The sequence below is a fragment of the Vipera berus genome (genome assembly GCF_964194415.1).
Source record: "Vipera berus genome assembly, chromosome: 6".
NCBI lineage: Eukaryota > Metazoa > Chordata > Lepidosauria > Squamata > Viperidae > Vipera > Vipera berus.
The window spans coordinates 4,077,222-4,101,360 of record NC_138208.1 but is presented as its reverse complement, the minus strand read 5'-3'; the positions used below and the strand labels follow the sequence as shown (position 1 = coordinate 4,101,360).

Sequence of the window (24,139 nt, the reverse complement as noted above, 5' to 3'; positions counted from 1 at the left end):
CCATTTTGGGATCAGGAGACCTTGGGACACAGCAGCCATCAGAAATATGAGTCAGTTGCCGTGCAATTTTGATCCCCACATGACCATGGGGATGCTGCAAAGGTCATAACTGAAAAAATGGTGGAAAGCCACATTTTTTGGTGCCGTTATTTATAACTTTGAACGGTCACTAAATGAACTGCTGTAAGTCGAAGACCACCTGTAGAAGAAGCAAGACTATCCTGTCTTGGAAGACTGTCCTGTGCTACCGGCAAACCAGCATGCACAATTGCCTATTGGTTAAACAGGGCTTGTTACCAGATGTGAGCTAAGGACTTCAGCCTTTGTACTCAGGTGTCGCCATTTTTATAAGCAGCCCAAAATAGAATCAGCCATCTCAAGACTCGTGATTCACCCAGATGTAAAAAAAGAAACGACAATCTTTCTTTTTTTAGATGCTTTCTTTGTGGATTTATAAAAACATTCCCCAGCTGTCCTGAAATAATTCCAGGTTTTTCTCAGTTTTAAGTGCTTCTTTTAGCACTAGAAAAATTAATAAGAGATCAACTTCAGCAACCATAGTTATTTCCACATTAAGTTGGGGTAGGGAACAAGTACATAGGTAGTTCCCGACTTAACTACAGTGACGCTGCCAAGAAACGTGCATGAAGATGATCTCAAGAACATCCTTGCCTTTCTTTTTGTTTGCCTCAACCCACCAACTAGTCGTGGTTTTTATCTTTCTGGTATTAACTTCTTGAATTGCCATGAACGGTCAACACAAAGTATCTTTGTTGTGAGAGTCGGAACAAGCATGTTTCAGTTTCAACAGAGGCATCCTTCCTCTTTTGCACCGAAGCATAAAATGGGAAATGTTTAAAAGGCTGCTTCCTTCTAAAGCAGCCTCGTGGTGACTCCTAAGGATCACAGGGTTCGCTCCCAAGGAGAAAAAGCAATTGCGTTGAAGCTACAAAAAAAAAGCGGGGGGGAAGCCATATTCGGACTTGCATTTCGTAAGAAAACAGACAGACCTGTTTGCACCCCCAGCTGAGGCTCAGGTGAGAGTGCTGTGTGTATATTCTGAGGAGAGCCTTAGGGGAAAAGATTAGTTTGGTTGCTATGAGGAACATCTGTCTGCTACTTGACCAGGAGCTCCCATCGGCTTTTCCTGCTGAATGAGTCTCTTCCGTGTTACGAGATTTCTGGTGTTTGAGGTGGCAACATATTCCAACCAGCTACCTATAAGGAACAAGTTTGCAAAATTTGGAGCCCTCTTGTTTGTTTTCCTAGCAGGAGACTGTGACTGTCCTCTGAGGTTGTTGACTTCTGCAGCTTTTACAGAAAAGATTCCTGAGTTCACCGAGCTCCAGTGGGCTCAAAATGGAGAGGCCCACATGGTTGTGTGCCGGCCTGGGTGCGTACGTTGGGTCACTTCTCTCCAGTGGGAGCTGCAATTGGATACCGATTTGTTTTCCGAGTGCAATTCGAGGTGCTGGTTGCTACCTTCAAACCTTACATGGCTTGGGGACCACGTTACCGGTTATTACTCAAGACACCTCCATTTTTGTGTGTTCCCTCTCCTAAGGAGTGGCATTGCTGGGCCCAGAAGAAGCGCCTTCTCGGGTGGCTCCCTCCCTTCAAGAACCGAAGAAACTTCTCAGATGAGAAGTGAAATGTTTTCAAAGAAAAAAAACCCCTAGAAAGTCCAGTTGCGTTTTGGGGGAAAAAACAAACAAAACCCATGACCTGGATGATTGAGAATCTCCACAGACATCTAAAAGAGTAGCAATATTTTTTAAAAGATGACTAGAATAGAATAGAATAGAATAGAATAGAATAGAATAGAATAGAATAGAATAGAATAGAATAGAATAGAATAGAATAGAATAGAATAGAATAGAATAATAGAACAGAATAATAGAATTGAACAGAATAGAATTGAACAGAATAGAATAGATATACAGAATAGAATAGAAATACAGAATAGAACACAATACAGCAGAGTAGAGTAGGAATGGAATGGAATGGAATGGAAGAATGAAGAATAGAACAGAATTACAATAGAATAGAAAAGAAAAGAAATACAGGATAGGATAGGACAGGACAGAATAGAATAGACCTTGGTGGTCTTCTAGTCCAGCCCGCTGCTCAAACAGGAGAACCCAGGGCTTTTTTTGTCATAGAACGCTCAGAACGGAGTTCCGGCACCTTTTTTGGATGGAACCTTGTAGGGTAGGCAAGGCAGGTTGTATGACATGTGTGAGTTCCGGCACCTTTTTCTTTTACAAAAAAAGCACTGGGAGAACCTATATACCATTTCAGAAGTAGGACTGAAATGTCCCTTTGAATTTCATTTCCCAGTTTTCCTTGTAGGATGAGGGCCATGTTAGTCTGTGTTAATTAAAACAAAAATCAAGAATGTGGTAGCATCGTTTCCGACAAATATTAAAGGCACTTGCCTTTTTGGTTTTTCTTTTCTTTCTCAGACTCGGCTTTCTTACAACAGCCCCTGTAGGAGGACCCAACAATGTCTTAATTTACACTGGGGGGTGGGGGCTTTAGAGTCAGGGCTCCTTCGGCTCTACAAGATGATTTTAATATAAAGCATTACCTTCCAGTTAAAGAAGCTGTACACAGCTACTTCCCACACCAAGAAGCAAATAATAATGAGACAGGGGAAAAAAGACTCACTGGTTATATAAGAGCAACAGGTTTTGCAACTGGTTTCATTGTGCAAGAAGAATTAACATAAAGCGAGCATTTATTGATTTATTTACAGTTTAGACTTTTAGACATACGCAACTCACCACTCACTGGGGCCTGTTTACAAAGTTGAAAACAACAACTTGATAAAACACATTCAAGATTTCCGGAAAAAGATGGTGATTGCAGGAGATTAGACATAAAGTCTAAATGTATAAACCCTCATCCCATAAAGTGGCCTTCACGGATGGGACAAAGAACGCATCAACTCAATCTGATCTTATGCGGCAGGCGAGCCAATAAAATGCATTTAACTGAATTTAGTCAGCCTTAAGGTGAAAGGGTTTGGAGAATTTAGGAAACTGATGATTTTTTGCAGGTGATGCAGGAGATAGAGAAAACTTTGAAACTGGGTTGAACAGATGTATTGGCCCTTCGGAGTAAAAAAAACAACTATTTACAGGTTCAACAAATTACAGATAGATGACCACAACGAGCCCCAATTTTCTGTTGCTAAGCAAGACAGTTGCTAAGCAAGACCCATAAAGTTGGGTCCACTTTATGGCAATTTTTTTTTTTTGGCCACAGTTTATTGAATTCCTGCAGTTGTTCAGCCAGAATCTGGCTTCCCCCATCGACTGCTTGTCAGAAACCAGCTGGGAAGGTTACAGATGGCGATCACATGACTCTGGGACAGGGCAACAGTCATAAATCCATGCCAGTTGCCAAGCCCCCGAATTTTGATCAGGTGACTATGGGGATGCTACAACGGGCATTATGAAAACCGGTCATAAGCCACTTTTTCCAGTGCTGTTGTAACTTTGGTTACTAAAAGAAGGATTGTCAAGTCAAGGGCTATCAATGGTGGTCATAAGTAGAGAACTCCCTGTATCCCCATGGCTTTCCTGCAGAGGATTTTCTTCATTCTCTTGATCATTTTGAGGATCTGCCCTTTTCAGCCTCACCCCTACCCTTGGTTCTCCTGAGGAAGGTAAATTCCCAGTGTGGTCTCCCCCTCATTCTAATGACGCGTCCAATTGGAACAGAATAACAAAGTTGGAAGGGACCTTGGAGGTCTTCTAGTTCAACCCCCTGCTCAGGCAGGAAACCCTATGTCATTTCAGACAAATGGCTGTCCAGTCTCTTCTTTAACATGTCCAGTGTTGGAGCATTCGCTGCTTCTGGAGGCAGGTGGTTCCACTGGTTAATTGTTCTCACTGTCAGGAAGTTTCTCCTTAGTTCTAGGTTGCTTCTCTCCTTGATTAGTTTCCATCCGTTGCTTCTTGTCCTGTCTTCAGATGCTTTGGAGAAGAGCTTGACTCCTTCTTTGGGGCAGCCCCTGAGATACTGGAACACTGCTATCATGTCACCCCTCGTCCTTCTCTTCATTAAACTAGACATACCCAATTCCAGCAACCATTCTTTATATGTTTTAGCCTCCAGTCCCCTAATCCTCTTTCTTGCTCTTCTCTTTGGCAGCCTCTTTGTTGATTTTCTGTAGGTTTTCACCACGTTTGTGTCTTTCTGTTAAGACCAGCCCTATATTGAGTTGAGTTTTCCATTTGAACCCTCATAACATGAACTCAAACCCAGCATTGGAAATTAAACTGCCTTCTTTTACCTAAAGTGCAAACTGGGTTTTAAGATTTTTCACTTCCCTCAGAGAGAGCTTCGTACGTCTACCTGGTTGGAAGCTGAGGTAAAACATGCTGTAAAGGTTAATGTCTTACATGCCCTCAAGCCAAGGCAGCTTTCAAACTATCAATTCTTGCCCCACATCAAAGCTTGTTGGCTGAGGTGAGTCTTATGGATTTTGTTGCCATGGTAACACTCTTACTGTTTGGCAGTCCCCAGTGGGTGCGGGTGTAAAAAAAAAATCCAAAATGGCAGAATAGTTCCTTTTTTATTTTTTATTTTATTTTTTTGGCTAAAGTTTCTGTCCCGGTTAGCAGTTGTTCAAAAATGACCATTTTTGATTAAACTTTCTTTTTTCTTTCAAAAGTGCCCATTTTAAATGATTTTTCCCCCTGATTTTTTTTATACAGCTAGACCTGCTTACAACCGTTCGTTTAGCAACTGTTTGAAAAAGGTGACTTATGACTGTTTTTTATACTTATGACCATCCACAGAATCCCTGTGGTCACATGATCAAAATTCAGACACTGGGCAACCGATTCATATTTATGATAAGCAAGGTCAAGGGGGAAATGGATTTCACAACAACCGGTTTAAGTAACATAACCACTGCAGTGACAACTGCAGTTAACTGCAGCTAACCACTGTGGCAAGAAAGGTTGTAAAATGGGGCAAAACTCATTTAACAACTGTCTCACTTAAGAACAGAAATTTTGGCCTCAATAGCTGACGTAAGTCGAGGACTACCTATATTTTCTAGCAGGATTTCCCAACCCTCGACTCCCTCTTTTATGGAATCCGGCTTCTTCCATCTACTGATCTCGGCACTCTTACTGGTGCCCTATGGAAAAGGAATTGGGCTTTGATCATCCCACCACATCTGCCATTGTGCAGATGTTGACTTGCTCCTAAACCAGGGGTAGGCAACCTTGGCTCTTTTATGACTCGTGGATTTCAACTCCCAGAATTCCTGAGCCAGCCATGCTGACTCAGGAATTTTGGGAGTTGAAGTCCACGAGTCATAAAAGAGCCAAGGTTGCCTACCCCTGTCCTAAACCCTTTGTTTGCGATCTTCACAAGCCTCCGTGATGCTCCACAAGCCATAAACGATGCATGTCTCACACTCATTCTGGTTCGCACTGAAAACCAAGCTTTATATACCAGGGCAATTGGGAAATAAACCTCCGTTTGGTTATCAATGACAGACTCTTGCAAATACAGAACTTTTATTACACACATTGGAAAACTACAAAGTGACACGACTTTTCGACATAAGCGCCATTCAAATTGAGGCCCTTGTCATAACGTCTTACAAGGTTTGAAATTCCTTAGTTAGTTGTGGCTCAGCACCAAATCTGGGCTATCGGGGGGGAGGGGTGTGTGTGATCAAAAACATCCCAAAGGAACTGCTTCAAAAATTCTTGGGTGCGTCTAGCGGTGTGCGGGCGAGCACTGTCATGAACCAACACCACACTGGAAGGGGTGCCATAGATAATCCCGCCCTATGCGAAGACGCCAAAGGAGTATGGCGAGTAAAGTTCATGGAGTGTGGTTTGACCATCAATTCAGATGTCTACTGTGAAACGTTACGAAAACTCAGACGAGCCATCCATAACAAGCATTGGGGCCTGCTGACTTCCGGTGTGATGTTGGTTCACAACAATGCTCGCCCACACACCGTTAGATGCACCCAAGAATTTTTGAAGCAGTTCCATCGGGATGTTTTTGATCATTTCCCCCTGCATAGCCCAGATTTGGCGCCGAGCGGCTATTACTAAGAAATTTCAAACCTTGTAAGATGGGATGATAAGGGCCTCAATTTGAATGGCGCTTATGTCGAAAAGTAATGTGATGTTGTAGTTTTCCAATGCGTGTAATAAAAGTTCTGTATCTGCGAGAGTCTGGCATTGATAACCAAAGGGAGGTTTATTTCAGAATTGCCCTCGTATTTTCAGAAAACCTCAGGTGACTTTAGCAGCAAGATCCAATCTGGGTCAGTCACCAGGATGAGAGGATTAATCTTCCGAGCTTTCGGACTCGTGCTGAAAAGAACTTCCTCAGAGAACTTCTCTCTCAACACAATTGTGTGCTTTGGATTACGAGTGGTCCTCGACTTACGACCACAATTGAGCCCAATATTCATGTTGCTAAGTGAGAAATTTGTTCGGTGAGATTGGCCTGGTTTTATGACTTTTCTTGCCACATTGGATAAGTGAATCACTGCAGTTGTTAAGTTAGCAACATGGCTATGAAGTGAATCTGGCTTCCCCATTCACTTTGCTTTTCTGACGGTTGCAAAAGGGGATCACATGACCCTGGGACGCTGCGAACGTCATAAATATGAATCAGTTGTCAAGCATCCAAATGTAAATGAACATGACCATGGGGATGCTGTAACGGTCATAAATGTGAAAAGCGGTCATAAGTCACTTTTTTCGGTGGTGTGACTTGAACGGTCACTAAAACTGTCGTAAGTCGAGGACTACCTGTATTGTATGAGTCGTATTTATGTGGCGCCTTCCTATTGGTTGATTGGTCTGTTGATGGCCGGTGATTGGCTGTTCTTGTGCTGCTTTTGCAACTTCAAATCATTACTAAACGAATGATTGTGAGTCAATGACCACCTGTGCTTTTTAGGATTTCCCAACACCCAATGGCAGCACAAGGAAACAACAGCCAATCACGGCCATCAGCAGACCAATCGACCAATAGGAAGGCGCCACATAAATGCCATACCTAGAATAACCCAAAGCACCTATTCCAGATGAGAGAAATTCTGTGAAGATGGGCTCCATCACAAGTCCAAAAGCTGGGAAGAATGCGATGCCATATGACAGGATGCTCTTGATCGTCCCCCTGTAGATAGTGGTCAGGATGGGGAAAGGAAGATGTGCTTTTCTCATGCGACGCAGAAAATGCGACTCTACTTAAGAAGCTCTTCTTTCTTCCTTCTTCATCTGTCTTCCTGCCTGAAGCTCACCACCCCAGAGAACTCCAGACTTTTTGCAACAACAGGGAGGAACAAAGATTTTGGCAAGAGACAGGAATGAGGGCAACCTCTAGGTTTCGAGGACCAGCCATTTGCTTCCTCGGGATAAAGTTGAGAAAGCTTCAGAATTGGCTCAACCGGGCCGAGACGAGATCGCAAGATTTTCTGTTCCTCGGTCCAGAACATGTTGTAAGGATGGAAAGAAGTAGAAGTAGAAGAAGGAATAGGCGAGGTCAATTAGTTCCCCACAACGGTCAGGAGGTTTACGTCCTGTGTTTAGAAGCGGTAGATCTGTACACACCACATGTGGTTCTCATTTCACACTTAATTTAAAAAGTCTGCTGTAACCCATAAGCTCATCTGTTCCATTCATCTAAGGCCACCCCTGAGAAGAATAGGAAAGGAAGGACGGAGGGAAGAAAATGCGAGCAGGAAGGTCGTGTCAAAATGGAAGAAGAAAAAAAAGAGGAAGAGAAAGTACAGAGAGTCCTCGACCTAACGTCCAGAATGGAGCCCAAAATTTCTGTGGCTGAGTGAGGCGTTAGTGAAGTGAGTTTTGCCCCATTTTACGACCTTCCTCGCCACATTTGTTAAGTGAATCACTGCAGTTGTTAAATGAGTAACACGGTCGTTAAATGAACCTGGCATCCTCATTGACTTTGTTCTTCAGAACGTCACAAAAGCTGATCACATGATCCCGGGGCCCTGCAGCCGTCATAAATGTGAGTCAGTTGCCAAGTGCCTGAATTTTGATCAGGTGACCCTGGGGTTGCTGCAACAGTTGTAAGTATGAAAAATGGTAAATGAGTCACTTTTTCCCCAGTCCATTATAACTTAAAATGGCTGTTAAATGAACTCTTGTTAAGTAGAAGACTAGCTGTACTAAAAAAAATAATCAGAATTTTTTTTCCATTCAAAATGGGCACTTTTGAAAAAAAAAAAAGGTTTAATCTAAAATGGCCACTTTTGAAGAACTGCTAACTGCCAAATGTGAGTCACTTGCCAAATGCCTAGAATTTTGATCAGGTGACCGTGATCAACCGACTCATATTTATGACGGTCGCAGCGTCCCGGCATCACGTGATCGGCGTTTGCGACTTTCCGACGAGCAAAGCCAATGGGGAAGCCAGATTCATTTAACGACTGTGTTACTAACTTAACTTCAGTGATTCACTGATGACTGTGGCGAGAAAGCTCGTAAAATGGGGGGAAAATTCATTTAAGAAATGTGTCACTTAGAAATGTTGGCCTCAATTGTGGTCGTACGTTGAGGACTACCTGTATAAAGTAAGTTGAAGCAAACTTCTACCGACTTTTCCATAGTTTATTCTGTTATTCTTAGAACAGGGGTCTCCAACCTTGGCAACTTTAAGACTTGTGAACTTCAACTTCCAGAATTCCTCAGCCAGCTTTGCTGGCTGAGGAATTCTGGGAGTTGAAGTTCACAAGTCTTAAAATTGCCACGGTTGAGGACCCGTCTTAGAAGATGCTTTCCCGCCATCTGGTGGACAAAATGGCACATTGCAAGCCACACATAAAACAACATCGCCCTGTTGGATAAAGGCTCAATTCATTTAAGTGCTTCCCCATAAGAGGTTTGCACCACAAAAGTGTGACGGTTGTCATCCTGTGAAATTCAAAACACAAACCTGGTGAGCGGAAGGTTTTAACCAGCTCCAGTGTCCCCCTTATTTGGATGTGCTGGCTTTTCATAGCAAGAAACTACAACGGAGTAAATCTATTTTTTTAGGATCCAATCTTGGGTCGGTCACCGGGACCAGATAGAATAGGTTTTTTTTTTCAGAATAATAACTTTATTGTCACTTTGAATGTACGCTCATCGGCATACATTAAAACGAAAAAAGTGTTGCATACAGCCCTGAAAGGGTCACCACCTACATAAATATGACCAAAATAAATAAATAAATACAGTATTATGCATATAAAGGTAAAGATAAAGGTTCCCCCGCACATGTGTGCTAGTCGTTTCCGACTCTAGGGGCTGGTGCTCATCTCTGTTTCAAAGCTGAAGAGCCAGCGCTTGTACGAGGACGTCTCTGTGGTCATGTGGCCGGCATGACTAGATGCCAAAGGCGCACGGAACACTGTTACCTTCCCACCGGAGTGGTCCCTATTTTTCTACTTGCATTTTTTATGTGCTTTCGAACTGCTAGGTTGGCAGAAGCTGGGACGAGTAACAGGTGCTCACTCTGCTATGCGGCACTCGGGATTCGACCCACCAAACTGTCGACCATCTGATCGACAAGCTCAGCGTCCTAACCCACTGAACCACCGTGTCCCACAATTATGCATATACTCAGGTATATTATATGACACAGAGAAACAACAGTCTCCTGGGTTTTTGCACTCATGCTGGAGCCTTTTTTCAGGGAACAAAGCTCAGAAGACTAAGCCTCTAGTCCAAGTAACTGACCCAGATTGGATCCTGCAGCATTATCCTGGAACATTCGTAAATCTCTTTGTGTGTGTGTGTATTCAGAGATAATGATAGACCAGCCAAATGAAGAGGGCAAATCTCTGCTTGGAGAGGTTGAAAAAATAAAATTCTCCAATTAGAAGTTGGGAACTGGGCCTCTTGGGGGCTGCATCGTAACTTTTAACAGCCACTGTCAAATGGTCACCTGTAAGGGGACTTACCTGTCCAGAAATAAATATGTATTTCCAGCCTCGGGATAAAGAGTACCCCCATACCTGTTTCTATCAGACAAGCAGGAAGGGAAGAGGTTGGGATGGAATAAAAACGACAAACCAGGATAAACAACCAAGCTACGTCTTGAAGCCATCGGAGAAAGGCACTAGCACACTTTATTCGAAGTATGCTACAAAAGTCCGGTAGTGACTTTTATTAAGTACTTTTAATAACAAGCATACTTTTAAAGTAACAAAAACTATTGTTCTTTTGACTCGTCAGGAAGTCAGGAATTCCGGCGGGTTTATATTTTACAAGAGGGCAACCCTTATCCTTATGTTTTAAAACGAAAACAGGGGAACGGAAATCGGGACAAACTCAAAACAGAGCCCCACGTATGAGCGTGAGTTGGTGCGAGGAAAGCATTGGTAGTGTAAGCCGTTTTAAAAACTTACTTCTATTACACTTAAGGAGGTACATACTCAAAATGAGGTGCGTGCATGCACGCGGGCAGGCCCACACGTACACACACCCACAGGTCAGCGCACACACACGTAAATTACCTACACACGGATGACAACGGAAACACCCAACATTGGTTTACAAGGTATTTTGTTATTAACACACCATCGGATCCATAGTGAGGGAGGGGATGTGGCTGGAGGCTATGGAGCTTCAAAGAGCCGGGCTTTCCCATTTTGGAGACCCAGCCCATCCATGACTTTGGTGTGGACAACTTGCCTTACGGGTCAGTTTTGTCAAGATCGGGGAAGGGACCTGCTACTGGAGAATTTGCCTAGTGGAAGTGGTGGGGTAAATGCAGAAGTGAGTAAGAAGGTTGGGACGTGGGGGTGGGGGGAAGCTACACAGTGAAGGACATCCGTAGGAGTAGGAGATTTGCAGGGTCAAAGCAATCAAAGCGAAGATCATAACCAAGAACTAAGAAGCTGAAGTTGCTTAAGAGGTGGCCACGAGCAGAGGGGAAGATCTTCATATCGTGTCATCATCAACAAGGGGGAACAGAAACTAAAGGTGGAGCCAGTGGTGAGATTCAGCCGGTTCGCACTAGTTTGGCAAAACCCTGGTAGCTAATTTTTTGTTGCCCAGGCCCAGAATGGACTTCCGGAAGCGGCATCCACACAGAGAACTGGTTGTTCACCTATTTGAATCCCACCACTGGATGGATGGATTAGATTAGATTAGATTAAATTAATGGATGGATAGATGGATAGATAGATCAATACATACATATATACATACATACATACATAGATACATACATACATACATACATACAATGGTAGAATTCAGCCGGTTCGCACCACTTCGGCAGAACCAGTAGCTAATTTTTTGTTGCCCAGGCCCAGAACAGACTTCCAGAAGCGACATCCATACAGAGAATTGGTTGTTCACTTATTTGAATCCCACCACCAGATGGATGGATAGATTAGATTAGATTAGATTAGATTAGATTAGATTAGATTAGATTAGATTAGATTAGATTAATAGATAGATGGATAGATGGGTAGATGGATGATAGATACAGTGGTGGAATTCAGCCAGTTTGCACCACTTCGGCAGAACCGATAGCTAATTTTTTGTTGCCCAGGCTGAGAATGGACTTTCAGAAGCGGCATCCACGCAGAGAACCAGTTGTTCACATATTTGAATCCCACCACTGGATGGATGGATGGATAGATAGATAGATAGATAAATAGATAGATAGATGATAGATAGATACAGTGGTGGGATTCAGCCAGTTTGTACCACTTTGGCAGAACTGGTAGCTAATTTTTTGTTGCCCAGGCCCAGAACGGACTTCTGGAAACGGCATCCACACAGAGAACCGGTGGTTCACCTATTTGAATCCCACCAATGGGTGGAATCGTCATTATAGATAAAAGAACGTGGCCTCATTCTCGTGGTTTGTTTTTTTTCTCCCAATGTCAGCAGCCGTCACGTCTTTGATGCATCCAGCTGTAAACATCTGCCACTGTTTGTGATTGTAACTGACAGGATGATGTTCTTTTTCACACTTGCTTTGAGGTAAAAATTTTGTTTTAATCCTCCAGGACCCATTTCTACCAATATCTCTGTCACAACTCCTTTGTTTTTGATTAGATGGCTACTACTACTACTACTAATAGTAATAGTAATAGTAATAATAATAATGATAATAATAATAATGATAATAATAATAATAATAATAATAATAATAATAATAATAATAATAATAATAATAATATAGGTACCAATAGTACCAATAGGTGGTACCAATAGTAATAGGCGCCTCGGGTGCAATCCCAAAACAACTGGAGCACCACTTGGACACCATCATCGGCACTGACACATTCGCTATTAGTCAATTGCAAAAGGCGGCCTTACTAGGAACTGCTTCCATCCTGCGACGAGATCTGCAATACCATCAAACATCCACATCTGCCTATCCCAGGCCCCAGATTGATAGGTAACAAAAATGCCAAATCCAGTCTGAACATCTGGCTGACTGTGCGATGATTAATAATAATAATAATAATAATAATAATAATAATAATAATAGTAATAATAATAATAATAATAATAATAATAATAATAATAATAATAATAATAATAATAATAATAATAATAATAATGTGGGAAGGGACCTTGGAGATCTTCTAGTCCAACCCCCTGCTCAGGCAGGAGATCCTATACCCTTTCAGACAAATGGTTTCTTTTCTTTCTCTTTTTTGCAACATACCAAAAGCTAAAACACATTGCAGGATCCTGGGACACGGATATTCACCTTCATTCGCTAAAACATATGATGAATGGTTGTGGGAACTGGGAATGTCTAGCCTAACAAAGAGAAGGACCAGGGGTGACATGATGGCAGTCTTCCAATATTTGAGGGGCTGCCCCAAAGGAGAGGGGGGTCCACTTATTCTCCACAGCACCTGAAGGCAGGACAAGAAACAACGGATGGAAACTAATCAAGGAGAGAAGCAACCTGGATTTAAGGAGAAACTTCCTGACAGTGAGGACAATTAACCAGGGGAACTGCTTGCCTCCAGAAGTTCTGGGTGCTCCATCACTGGAGATTTTTAAGAAGAGACTGGACAGCCATTTGTCCAGAATAATATAGGGTCTCCTGTTTAAGCAGAAGGTTGAACTAGAAGACTTCCAAGGTCTATTATTCTATTATTCTGTAAATTTCATTTAAGGAGGGATCAGCAATTCTCTACATTTGTAGAATTATGGGTTTTTTTTTTTGTTCTTTCTGGACTCAAAAAGAATTGACTTTGGGGCCTAAATGTCAGAAAGGAGCAAGATTGCACCTTGTGGATTTGTACTATTGAAATCTCCAATAATTCTAAGAGAATGTTCTTAGGACCGGACAACACGATGAATAGCTCCGCGCTCCTTATTACTGTCACTTCTAATAAAGCTAGAGCTGCTACTATCCTGAAGCATTTTTATAAGCCTACAGAAAGTAAAAGAATCAGGGCAATATCAGAAAACAGTCCTCCATCTTGGTTACAGCCCTGGAGATGAATAAAATGCTGCTGGCTAACAAAAGTCCTGGTTCAAATCCTTGTCCATTCATTACGTGGATGATGGATCCATGCAATTTAAGGAACGGGTGAGTTTTCTAGTACTATTGAGTAAACCTGTGGTAATGAGGACCTCTCCTTTCAACCTTTATTATCCTAAGCATTATTAGGTTCACTCTGGATTTGGTCAGACTGACCGAGTAAATTGTATCCCAGTAATTGCCGTGTGTTCACTTTGAATATGACTTAACCTCAGTCAAGCTAATTTCAGGTAGCCCCTGTCTTACTTTCACGATTCAGCCCAACATTTTTGTTGCTAAGTGAGATAGTTGTTAAGTGAATTTTGCCCCATTTTACGACCTTTCTTGCCACCGTCATTAAACGAATCACTGCGGTTGTTAAGTTAGCGACACGGTTGTTAAGTGAATCTGGCTTCCCCCATTGGCTTTGCTTGTCTGGAGGTCACAAATGGGGGGATCACAGGGACACTGCAACCGTCATACGCGGGGGGCTGGACTAGAAGACCTCCAAGGTCCCTCCCAGCTCTATTCTATATTAAATATTAAATAAATGCGAGTCAGTTACCAAGCGTCTCAGTTTTGATTACGTGACCATGGGGATCGTAAGAGTGAAAAACGCTTTTTTCAGCGCCGTTGTAATTTTGAACGGTCACTAAATGGGCTGTTGTAAGTCGAGGACTGCCTGGACACTGAGTGTTTTTCCAGCCAGCATTGGTGACCAATGATAGAGAACCAGAATAAGGCCAAGCCATGGGACCTTGACAATTTCTTACAGATTTGCCTTTTATCTTCACCGTCTCGATTATCTGAAACTTCTACATACCTTTGTTTTCATTTTCTAGGTCTCTGCATTGTGGCTACACATGTACGTGATCGTATGTACACACACTACTCTGATTTGATCAAATCATGGAATTCCCCAGGCTGTTCCAGAAGAATAAGACCACCTAGTTTCCGCTGGTTGATTAAAAATGTTTTAAAAAATCCGCTTCGTTTAACCGGGGAAATTCTTTCCCTTGCGTAAAATGCAGCTGGCAACAGATCTTTGTCATGCCACATACACGGTGAAGGATAATCAACTTTCCTTCTGGTGTAAGGTTTTAGTTAAGCATTGTGCAACATCGAATCATAGACTAGACTAAACTAGATTAGATTAGATTAGAATAGAATAGAATAGAATAGAATAGAATAGAATAGAATAGAATAGAATAGAATAGAGTAGAATAGAAATAGAATAGAATTACAGAATAGAATAGAATAGAATAGAATAGAATAGAATAGAATAGAATAGAATAGAATAGAATAACAAGAGTTGGAAGGGACCTTGGAGGTCTTCTAGTCCAGCCCCCCTGCTCAGGCAGGAAACCGTATCATTTCAAACAAGAGATTGGTTCTTCAGTCTCTTCTTAAAAAGCATTCGCAACTTCTGGAGGCAGGTTGTTCCACTGGTTAATTGTTCAGGCATTCCTCAACTTACCACAGCTCGTTTAGCGACTGTTTGAAGTTACAACTAAATATAGATTTATGACAGTTTGTCACTCTTAACGATCATTGCGGCATCCCCCTGGTCGCATGATCAGAATTAAGACACTTGGCAACGGTCTCATATTTATGACGGTCGCCGGGGGTCACGCCATCCCCTTTTGCGACCTTCTGAAAAGCAAAGTCAGTGCGGGGGAAAGCCAGGTCTGGCCAACAACGGTGTTGCTAGCTTGACAACCCTTAACCAGTGTGGCAAGAAAAGTCGCAAAAATGGGGCAAAACTCACTTAACAATTGTCTCATTTAGCGTCAGAAAACTCAAAGACAGCTTATTTAGTAGTTGACACATTCACACACACACACACACACACACACACACATATATATATGTGTGTGTGTGTGTGTGTTGGTGTATTCGGGTCTTTTCCCGTGTAGGATTGAAGGTGTCTTGGCAACGTTTCAGTGAGGTCACTCTCGTCATCTTCAGGCTGACGTTCCCAGCCGTGGCTCCCCAATATTTCTGGATGTGTCTGTCTTCTTTGCCAGTCGTTGGGCGGAGCATGTAAACCCTCCATCGTGATGCCCTCGGGGCCATTCCCAAAGGGAGCACGGGGGAGGTAGCTGCCTTCAGAGGCAGCCTTGAAATTGGCTGAAGGAGGGGAGGCCAAACGTTGCACCTCTGAAGCCTCTCTCTCTCTCTCTGAAGGGCTGCATTCCTTTCCTTTCCTCCACTCTCCTTCCTCCTTTCCTTTCCTCCATTCTCCTTCCTCCTTTCCTTTCCTTTCCTCCATTCTCCTTCCTCCTTTCCTTTCCTTTCCTCCATTCTCCTTCCTTCCTTTCCTCCACTCTCCTTCCTCCTTTCCTTTCCTTTCCCTTTCTTCCACTCTCCTTCCTCCTTTCTTTTCCTTTCCTCCATTCTCCTTCCTTCCTTTCCTCCACTCTCCTTCCTCCTTTCCTTTCCTTTCCTCCATTCTCCTTACTCCTTTCCTTTCCTTTCCTCCATTCTCCTTCCTCCTTTCCTTTCCTTTCCTCCATTCTCCTTACTCCTTTCCTTTCCTTTCCTCCATTCTCCTTACTCCTTTCCTTTCCTTTCCTCCATTCTCCTTACTCCTTTCCTTTCCTTTCCTCCATTCTCCTTACTCCTTTCCTTTCCTTTCCTCCATTCTCCTTACTCCTTTCCTTTCCTTTCCTCCACTCTCCTTACTCCTTTCCTTTCCTTTCCTCCATTCTCCTTACTCCTTTCCTTTCCTTTCCTCCATTCTCCTTCCTCCTTTCCTTTCCTCCATTCTCCTTCCTCCTTTCCTTTCCTCCATTCTCCTTCCTCCTTTCCTTTCCTTTCCTCCATTCTCCTTCCTTCCTTTCCTCCACTCTCCTTCCTCCTTTCCTTTCCTTTCCCTTTCCTCCACTCTCCCTCCTCCTTTCTTTTCCTTTCCTCCATTCTCCTTCCTTCCTTTCCTCCACTCTCCTTACTCCTTTCCTTTCCTTTCCCTTTCCTCCACTCTCCTTCCTCCTTTCTTTTCCTTTCCTCCATTCTCCTTCCTTCCTTTCCTCCACTCTCCTTCCTCCTTTCTTTTCCCTTCCTCCATTCTCCTTCCTTCCTTCCTTCCTTTCCTCCACTCTCCTTACTCCTTTCCTTTCCTTTCCTCCATTCTCCTTCCTTTCTTTCCTTCCTTCCTTCTTTCCTTTCCTTTCCTCCATTTTCCTTCCTTCCTTCCTTTCCTCCACTCTCCTTCCTCCTTTCCTTTCGTTTCCTTTCCTTTCCTCCATTCTCCTTCCTTCCTTTCCTTTCCTTCCTTCTTTCCTTTCCTTTCCTCCATTCTCCTTTCTTCCTTCCTTTCCTTTCCTTTCCTTTCCTTTCCTTTCCTTTCTTTTCTTTTCCTTTCCTTTTCCTCTCCTTTCTCCTTTCTCTTCTCCTCTTTCCTCTTCCTCCTCCTTCTTTCCTTTTATCTCTCTCTTCCTCTCGTTCTTTCCTTTCCCTCTCTTCTTCTCCTTACTCCTCTTCTCTCCCGTTTCCTCCTCCTCCTCCTCTTTCCCCCTCTCCCGTTTCCTCCCCCTTTCCTCCTCCCTTCCCCTCCTCCTTCCTCCTTCTCCTCCTCCCCTCTCCCCTCCCCTCCTCCTCTTCCCCTCCCCTCTCCTTCCCTGCTAAGAACATAGCTAAGAGGTAAGGGACAGGCAAACATGCAAGGCAGACATTTAAATGGCTTTTCCCTCTCCCCCCCCCAGTGACAAAATGGCGGAAGAAGGTGAGTTAGTTCTCCTTCCACTGATTTTTTCCAAGAAAGAGCCCTAACCCCCAAATCCCCCCACCCACCCCATCCGTAACTCTACCCCAGTGCAACTTCACACTGGGAAACCATCATCTCAGCTACGCAAAGGACTGCATGAGAAACGCCCTCTTCGTTGCAGGTGGGCTAAACCCCCAAGAAAGGGCAAAGAGGGGAACCACGGAGGCCAGAACGGAGCATGTGCAAATGGCGGATGAAAAAACAACAACAACCACACGTTTTGCAGGTAGCATGAAACACGACCGTCTCTTTTGGGTGTGGCGAGGCAGCGGCAAAGGATATCCCGTTTTCTTCCAGGCATTTTAAGTGAAGGAATTCCCTTCCCTTCCCTTCCTGCCTCTTGCAAGGTTTTCTTCCCTTAAGAAGCGTGCAAATTTCTTTCACGCGTGAACGTTGATCGCTCCCCCTCTGACGCGTGTTCCCCTCGTGTGCCTTTTCATGCCCACCTCCTGAATGTTGTCGAGAGCCGTGGTTTCTAATCAGCTGATGGCCAAATTCGTGTTTGAATCTTCTCACCAAAAGAATTCTTCCCGGATCTGTGTTTAGACGGCAGCTTTTTCATTCATTCATTCATTCATTCATTCATTCATTCATTCATTCATTCATTCATTCATTCGTGTTCTCTTCATCCCAGGATCTTCTCGCAGGCTTCTCCTCCATTGATGTTGATGTACAAAAGCTGTTGCTCGATTTTGTTTGTGCTCATTCTACTGAGGACTCGCTTAACAGAACTGCAAAGCAAAACAACACAGGGAGAAAACAAGAGTTAAGTACTCGAAAGAAACTCAGGTTTGCATTTTTGTTTTAAGTCAAACACGTTTCTGGAACGTAAGGAAGTTGGGTTTCAGCTTTAGGTAATACGCTGGGTAAATACAGGTTTTCCTGTAGTTGTCGAACAGTTTTCTGCCCCTCACCCATCCACTTGCTCCGAAATCAGCTTTCAGTAAATAAATAGACGCGGAACAGAAACTCAAAGAGGCAAGATGATGATCAAAAAAGCACATATTCCGGGGTTGATGTTCCTGATGATTGTCAGATGTCCATCAGCTCGAGGCTGTGTACTGGAAGTTGTGTTACATTAGAACACTTTAGTTGTATGTTAAGTTTAGTAGCAATTGTATGATACATTTAGTGGCATTTGTATGTTAAGTTTAGTTGCATTTGCTAGGGCTTATTTCCCAGTTAGGTCTTATTTTCAGGGAAATGGTATATTCAAACATCGGGAGATATTTGAGTATACATCTCCTTGCACCATTTTAGAGTACTACATTAGCGACCTCAAAAGAATCCCAAGTTACGTGTGGTGAAAAAGCAACAGCCTGAGATTCTATTCACACAACGAGCTAAATCAGGCTAGTCAATGGCCTATCTTTTGACAGGTCCATTGTAGTATTTAATTAGTTACTTTTCGATGCAAAGTACTTGCTGGGTGAAGCTAGAAAGTCAGTAACCAAGTTAAACACACTGGGCAAAGCCAAACACTCAAAGCAACGCAACTTCCAACGCCTATTGTATACATGGGCCCAAAATGTACGACTCTGCAAAGGTCACGTGGTCAGAATCTAGCCCTGATGACGTTAGGTGCTCCGATAATGAAACATCTGCGAGAAAACTACCTAGTTCAGATGGCAGCATGGACTCCTCATTTCAACCCCGGGCTACAAATATTCCTGTCAACACTGCTAACATTGGATGTTGTTGCTTTGACCATAGATTGAGATGTAACTATTTTCTTCTTATGTTTTACTCTTAGAGTTAAGAGTTAGATGATGCTGAGGGGAGGAATGTGCATGAGAGTTTAGCTAGACATAAAAAGGCTGAACCTAGTGTGAGCACCAAGGTTATTGAAATAAGAGATGATAAAGAATTGGTGGCTAGAGAGCTGGAGGGGAAGCCCGCATTTCAAACTAATTGGATAATGTGATTTATGACTGTTAATTGGGGGGAGGGAATTGTGCTTTCATACTATGTGTTCAGGGGAGGGGAACTTGGTTTTTGGCTTCGATTATGCTAGTGCCGATGCCATGCTGCTCGAATAAAGATTCTTTAAGATAAACAATGCCTCAACGTTCTTTGAAGAGTTCCATTTGTTGGAACTATGACATTAAGCCAAAATCTCCAACTTTCCTAACTACCTAGGGGTCCCAAGTCCCAGTCACTGACATTTCCCCTTTATTGACACTCAACTTCAAAAGGTCTGTCTTCTTAAAATTGTGATATTTGGCGGGCTATGAAAATATAACCCCATTTCACTCCCCTTTTTCAATAGCTGCATGTTGTGAAAGAGTGAGCTTGTGTGTGTCTGATTGGGGAAGGGGTGCTAAGAGGGGGAGGATGAATTACAGGTGATCCTCAATTTACAACATTTCACTTAGTGACCATTCGAAGTTTCAACGGTGGCGCAAAAAGTGACTTACGACCATTTTTCACATTTACAGCTGTTGCAGCATCCCCCAGGGTCACGTGATCAAAATTCGGACACTTGGCAACTGGTTCATACTTACGACGGTTGCCGTCTCCCGGGGGGTGTGTGTCACATGATCCCCTTTTGTGACCTTCCGACAAGCAAAGTCACCGCGGGGGAAGCCAGATCCACTGAACAGATGTGTTACTAACTTAACAATTGCAGGGGTTCACGTAACAAATGTGGCAAGAAAGGTCATAAAATGGGGCAAAACTCAGTTAACAAATGTCTCACTCAACATCAGAAATTTCAGGCTCCGTTGTGGCCGTAAGTCGAGGACGACCTGTAGTAACAGGAAAAAACAACAACATGTCCCTGCTTGTCCTCCTTGGCCAGCACCCCCTTCTATTTTTACAACGGCAAGATTACATTAGCATTTATTTGCTTAAAAATAAGCATCATTCATTTGTAGCTCCTTACAGAGTGCGCGGCAGTAAAACCTTAATTTGCCGCTCCCAGTTAAGAAGCTGGTGTTTTAAAAGGCAAATTGTTTTATGCAAAAATTCACTTGCCGCAGTCCCCCCGGCAATGTTGCTGCAACTGCCTGTCCGCGAGGAACGCTACATCAACGGCGCCACCTTTTCAATGGCGTTAACTTTTTCCAGCGAATCAGCTACTCAATCAAACAGAATGGAGCTGGAAGGGACCTTGGAGGTCTTCTAGTCCACACACACACACACACACCCGCTCAGGCAGAAGACCCTACACCAGAGGTAGGCAACCTTGGCTCTTTTATGACTCGTGGACTTCAATTCCCAGAATTCCTGAGCCAGCAAAGCTGGCTGAGGAATTCTGGGAGTTGAAGTCCACGAGTCATAAAAGAGCCAAGGTTGCCTACCCCTGCCCTACACCATTTCAGACAAGAGATTGGTTTAAAGTTACAACGGTACTGAAAAAAGTGTCTTATGACTGTTTTTCAGACCTATGACCGTTGCGGCGTTCCCCAGGATCACGTGATTTACTTTTGGATGCTTGACAACCGACTCACATTTATGACGGTTGCCGTGTCCCATGATTCCCTTTTGCAGCCTTCTGACAAGCAACGTCGCACGGGGGAAGCCAAATTCACTTAACAACTGTGTTACGAATTTAAGAACTGCAGTGATTCGCTTAAGAACCGGGGCAAGGGAAGTTCGTAAAATGGGCCAAAACTCACTTAAGACATGTCTCACTTGGCAGCATAAACGTTTGGGCTCAATTGGGGTGGTAGAGCCTTGGTGGAGCAGTGGGCTAATGCCTCCTTAAGTAACACCAGCTGCCTGCAATTAGTGCAGGTTCGAGTCCCACCAGGCTCAAGGTTGACTCAGCCTTCCATCCTTCCGAGGTAGGTAAAATGAGGACCCAGATTGTTGGGGGCAATTAAGCTGATTTTGTAATAATGCCGCTTGGGGGTGTGTGTGTGTGAAAGCCCTAATAATAAGCAGGCATATACATAGAATGAAGGCTATTGCTAAGCACATTGATTTGTGCTTCTTAGATTGTAAGCCGCCCTGAGTCTTCGGAGAAGGGCGGGATATAAATGGGATTAAAAAAAAAATTGAGGACCCCCTGTATTACTAAATGTGAGCAGGTGAGAAGGGGGCGACGTTCGAAGCGAGGAATCGACGCAAGCCAACATCGGTCCCACTTAAACCACCTTCACAAGGTAGCGAAGCGAGTCTATCTAACTGGAAACTTCTGTTGCTCAGATGAGGTTATAAATGTTTACAGCCCTCCAAAATCAATTTTAGAAGCCGAAGTTCTTCACTTAAGATGCTCCCTGACAGCAATTAGCGCCTCGTGTTTCCTATAAAAGGCCACCCTGATGCCCCCTTGAAATGTCTCGGGGTGCATGGTGCGTGGTGCGAATCAGGAAGTGCCAAACTAACGTTGCAGGATGAGCTTTCTGCACCAGGTACGTGCAGAAGATTTCCGAGGCGTCAACAACAACAGCAACAAGTCCCCTGCTCCAACAGATCTCAGACAAGTGACTGTCTACCTTCTTCTTAAAAACCTCCAGTGATGGAGCGCCCACGGTTTCTGGTGGCAAGCTGTTCCACTGGTTAATTGTCCTCACTGTCTGGAAGTTTCTCCTTAATTCCAGGTTGCTTCTCTCTTTGGTCAGTTTCCAACCGTTGTTTCTTGTCCTGCCCTCTGGTGCCTTGGAGAATAATGTGACCCCCTCTTCTTGGTGGCAGCCCCTCAAATACTGGAACTGCTGCTATCATGTCTCCCCTATTTCTTTAGACTAGCCAAACCCAAGTCCTGCAGCTGTTCTTCGTACGTTTTAACCTCCAAGCCTTGGATCATTTTAGGTTTTTTTTTTAATCCCATTTATATCCCGCCCTTCTCCGAAGACTCAGGGCGGCTTACAGTCTAAGAAGCACAAATCAATGTGCTTAGCAATAGCCTTCATTCTACCTGCTGCCGGCATCAACTTCCCTCCGCCCTGTGCGTTCCCACACAGAGGGCCTCCTCAGGGTGCCACCGGTCAGAGAATGTCGTCTGGTGGCCCCCAGGGGGAGGGCCTTCTCTGTGGGCGCCCCGGACTTATGGAATCGGTTGCCGGTTGAGCTCCAGATGGCGCCCGACCTTCGCTCCTTCCGACGCGATCTGAAGACCTATTTATTCGAACAAGCCGGCCTGGCCTGATGGGGGATGGGTTGGGATTTTATTGTGGTTTTTATATTATTATTTATTGTTTTAGCTTGGGCCTTGTATTTAATTCTTTTTTAACTTTTGTATCCTGTATTTTATATGTGCCCTGTTCACCGCCCTGAGTCCTTCGGGAGAAGGGCGGTATACAAATAAAATTAACATTAACATTAACATTATATGCCTGCTTATTAGGGCTTTCGCCCCCCCCCCAAGCGGCATTATTACAAAGTCAGCTTATTGCCCCCAACAATCTGGGTCCTCATTTTACCTACCTCGGAAGGATGGAAGGCTGAGTCAACCTTGAGCCTGGTGGGACTCGAACCTGCACTAATTGCAGGCAGCTGGTGCTACTTAAGGAGGCATTAGCCCACTGCTCCACCAAGGCTCTTGAGTTGCTCTTCTCTGAATTTTTTCCCAAACTCTCAACATCTTTTTTTGTGATAGGTTGAACAAAACTGGCTGCAGTGTTCCAGGTGTGGCCTCACTAGGCTTTTTATAAAGCGGTACTAATACTTGGTGTGATCTTGATTCTATGCCTCTGTTTATACAACCCAGGAGTGTATTAGCTTTTTTGGCTGGTGCTGCACACGGCTGGCTCATGGTCAAGTTATCGTCCACTGGGACTCCAAGGTCCCTCCCACAGTTACTGTACAATATTACTAAGGTGATTACTAAAGTAAAAGGTAAAGATTCCCCCGCACATACGTGCTAGTCGTTTCCAACTCTAGGGGCCGGTGCTCATCTCCGTTTCAAAGCCGAAGAGCCAGCGCTTGTCCGAGGACGTCTCCGTGGGCATGTGGCCGGCATGACTAGATGCCAAAGGCGCACGGAACGCTGTTACCTTCCCACCGGAGTGGTCCCTATTTTTCTACTTGCATTTTTTTACGTGCTTTTGAACTGCTAGGTTGGCAGAAGCTGGGACGAGTAACAGGCGCTCACTCTGTTACGTGGCACTCGGGATTCGACCCGCCAAACTGCCGACCATCTGATCGACAAGCTCAGCGTCCTAACCCACTGAGCCACCGCGTCCCTTATAAGGTGATTAGTACCTCTTCACTAAGTCTGGGTATTCATTTGTAATGGTTGGTGATGTCAGAAAACGCTTCCTTCAAGTCTTTAATACATTAAACATTTCTACGACATTTTTTTTAGCTACTGAGCTGGTATTCTGCCCACGGCCTATAGATACGTTTTTATTTTACTGAAGGATGGTGAAGGTGGCCCAAATGTTTAAGGGCAAAACAGAAGACTCTCCTCACTCCTGTCACATCCACAAAGGTGCAACAATCCCTGCCTTAAGCTTCGCAACGGTCCTAAATCTTGGGATTGTAATCTTTACATACAATCTTGCCATCTCAACAGGGCATGGCAAAGGGGGAGGCTGCAGTGCCGCTCGCGACCACCAGGTGGCACCTTTCTCCCAAAGTTGAACAAGTTCGCCTAAGAAAAACTCCATAGAATAAGTTTCCAGCCTGTATTTTATAATTTAACATTTCCGCATCTCCGGCACAACATTCAACAAGCGCTTACAGATACTGTCTGTTGGAAGACGCATGCAATTACGCAGAGCCTCCTCAATTTTAGGCAATCGCGCTTGGCCAGCCTGGTGGCTGCCACTTCGCCATTTAATTCCTGTCTTCCACCCATCGGAAACGCGGCATAAATCAGCTTTTCATGGATTTAATTTTGCCTGGCAGCCTATGGAGAGCGATCTTAGATGAATTACATAGGAACGTGCCTAGGCTGGAGCTTGATTTCCCCAA

The 24,139-nt window shown here is 43.9% G+C and overlaps 1 protein-coding gene across 1 annotated transcript in view; it reads right to left on the bottom strand.

Moving 5' to 3' along the window:
• Positions 1–17,900: 17,900 nt before the first annotated feature.
• LHFPL3 (LHFPL tetraspan subfamily member 3) overlaps positions 17,901–24,139 on the bottom strand; it is a gene marked incomplete at both ends in the record, with an annotated part of 153,624 nt that continues 147,385 nt past the window's right edge. The window contains one exon of the mRNA XM_081331889.1: positions 17,901–18,006. Within this exon, the coding sequence (XP_081188015.1) occupies positions 17,901–18,006 (106 nt within the window). The remainder of the gene's footprint in view (positions 18,007–24,139) is intronic.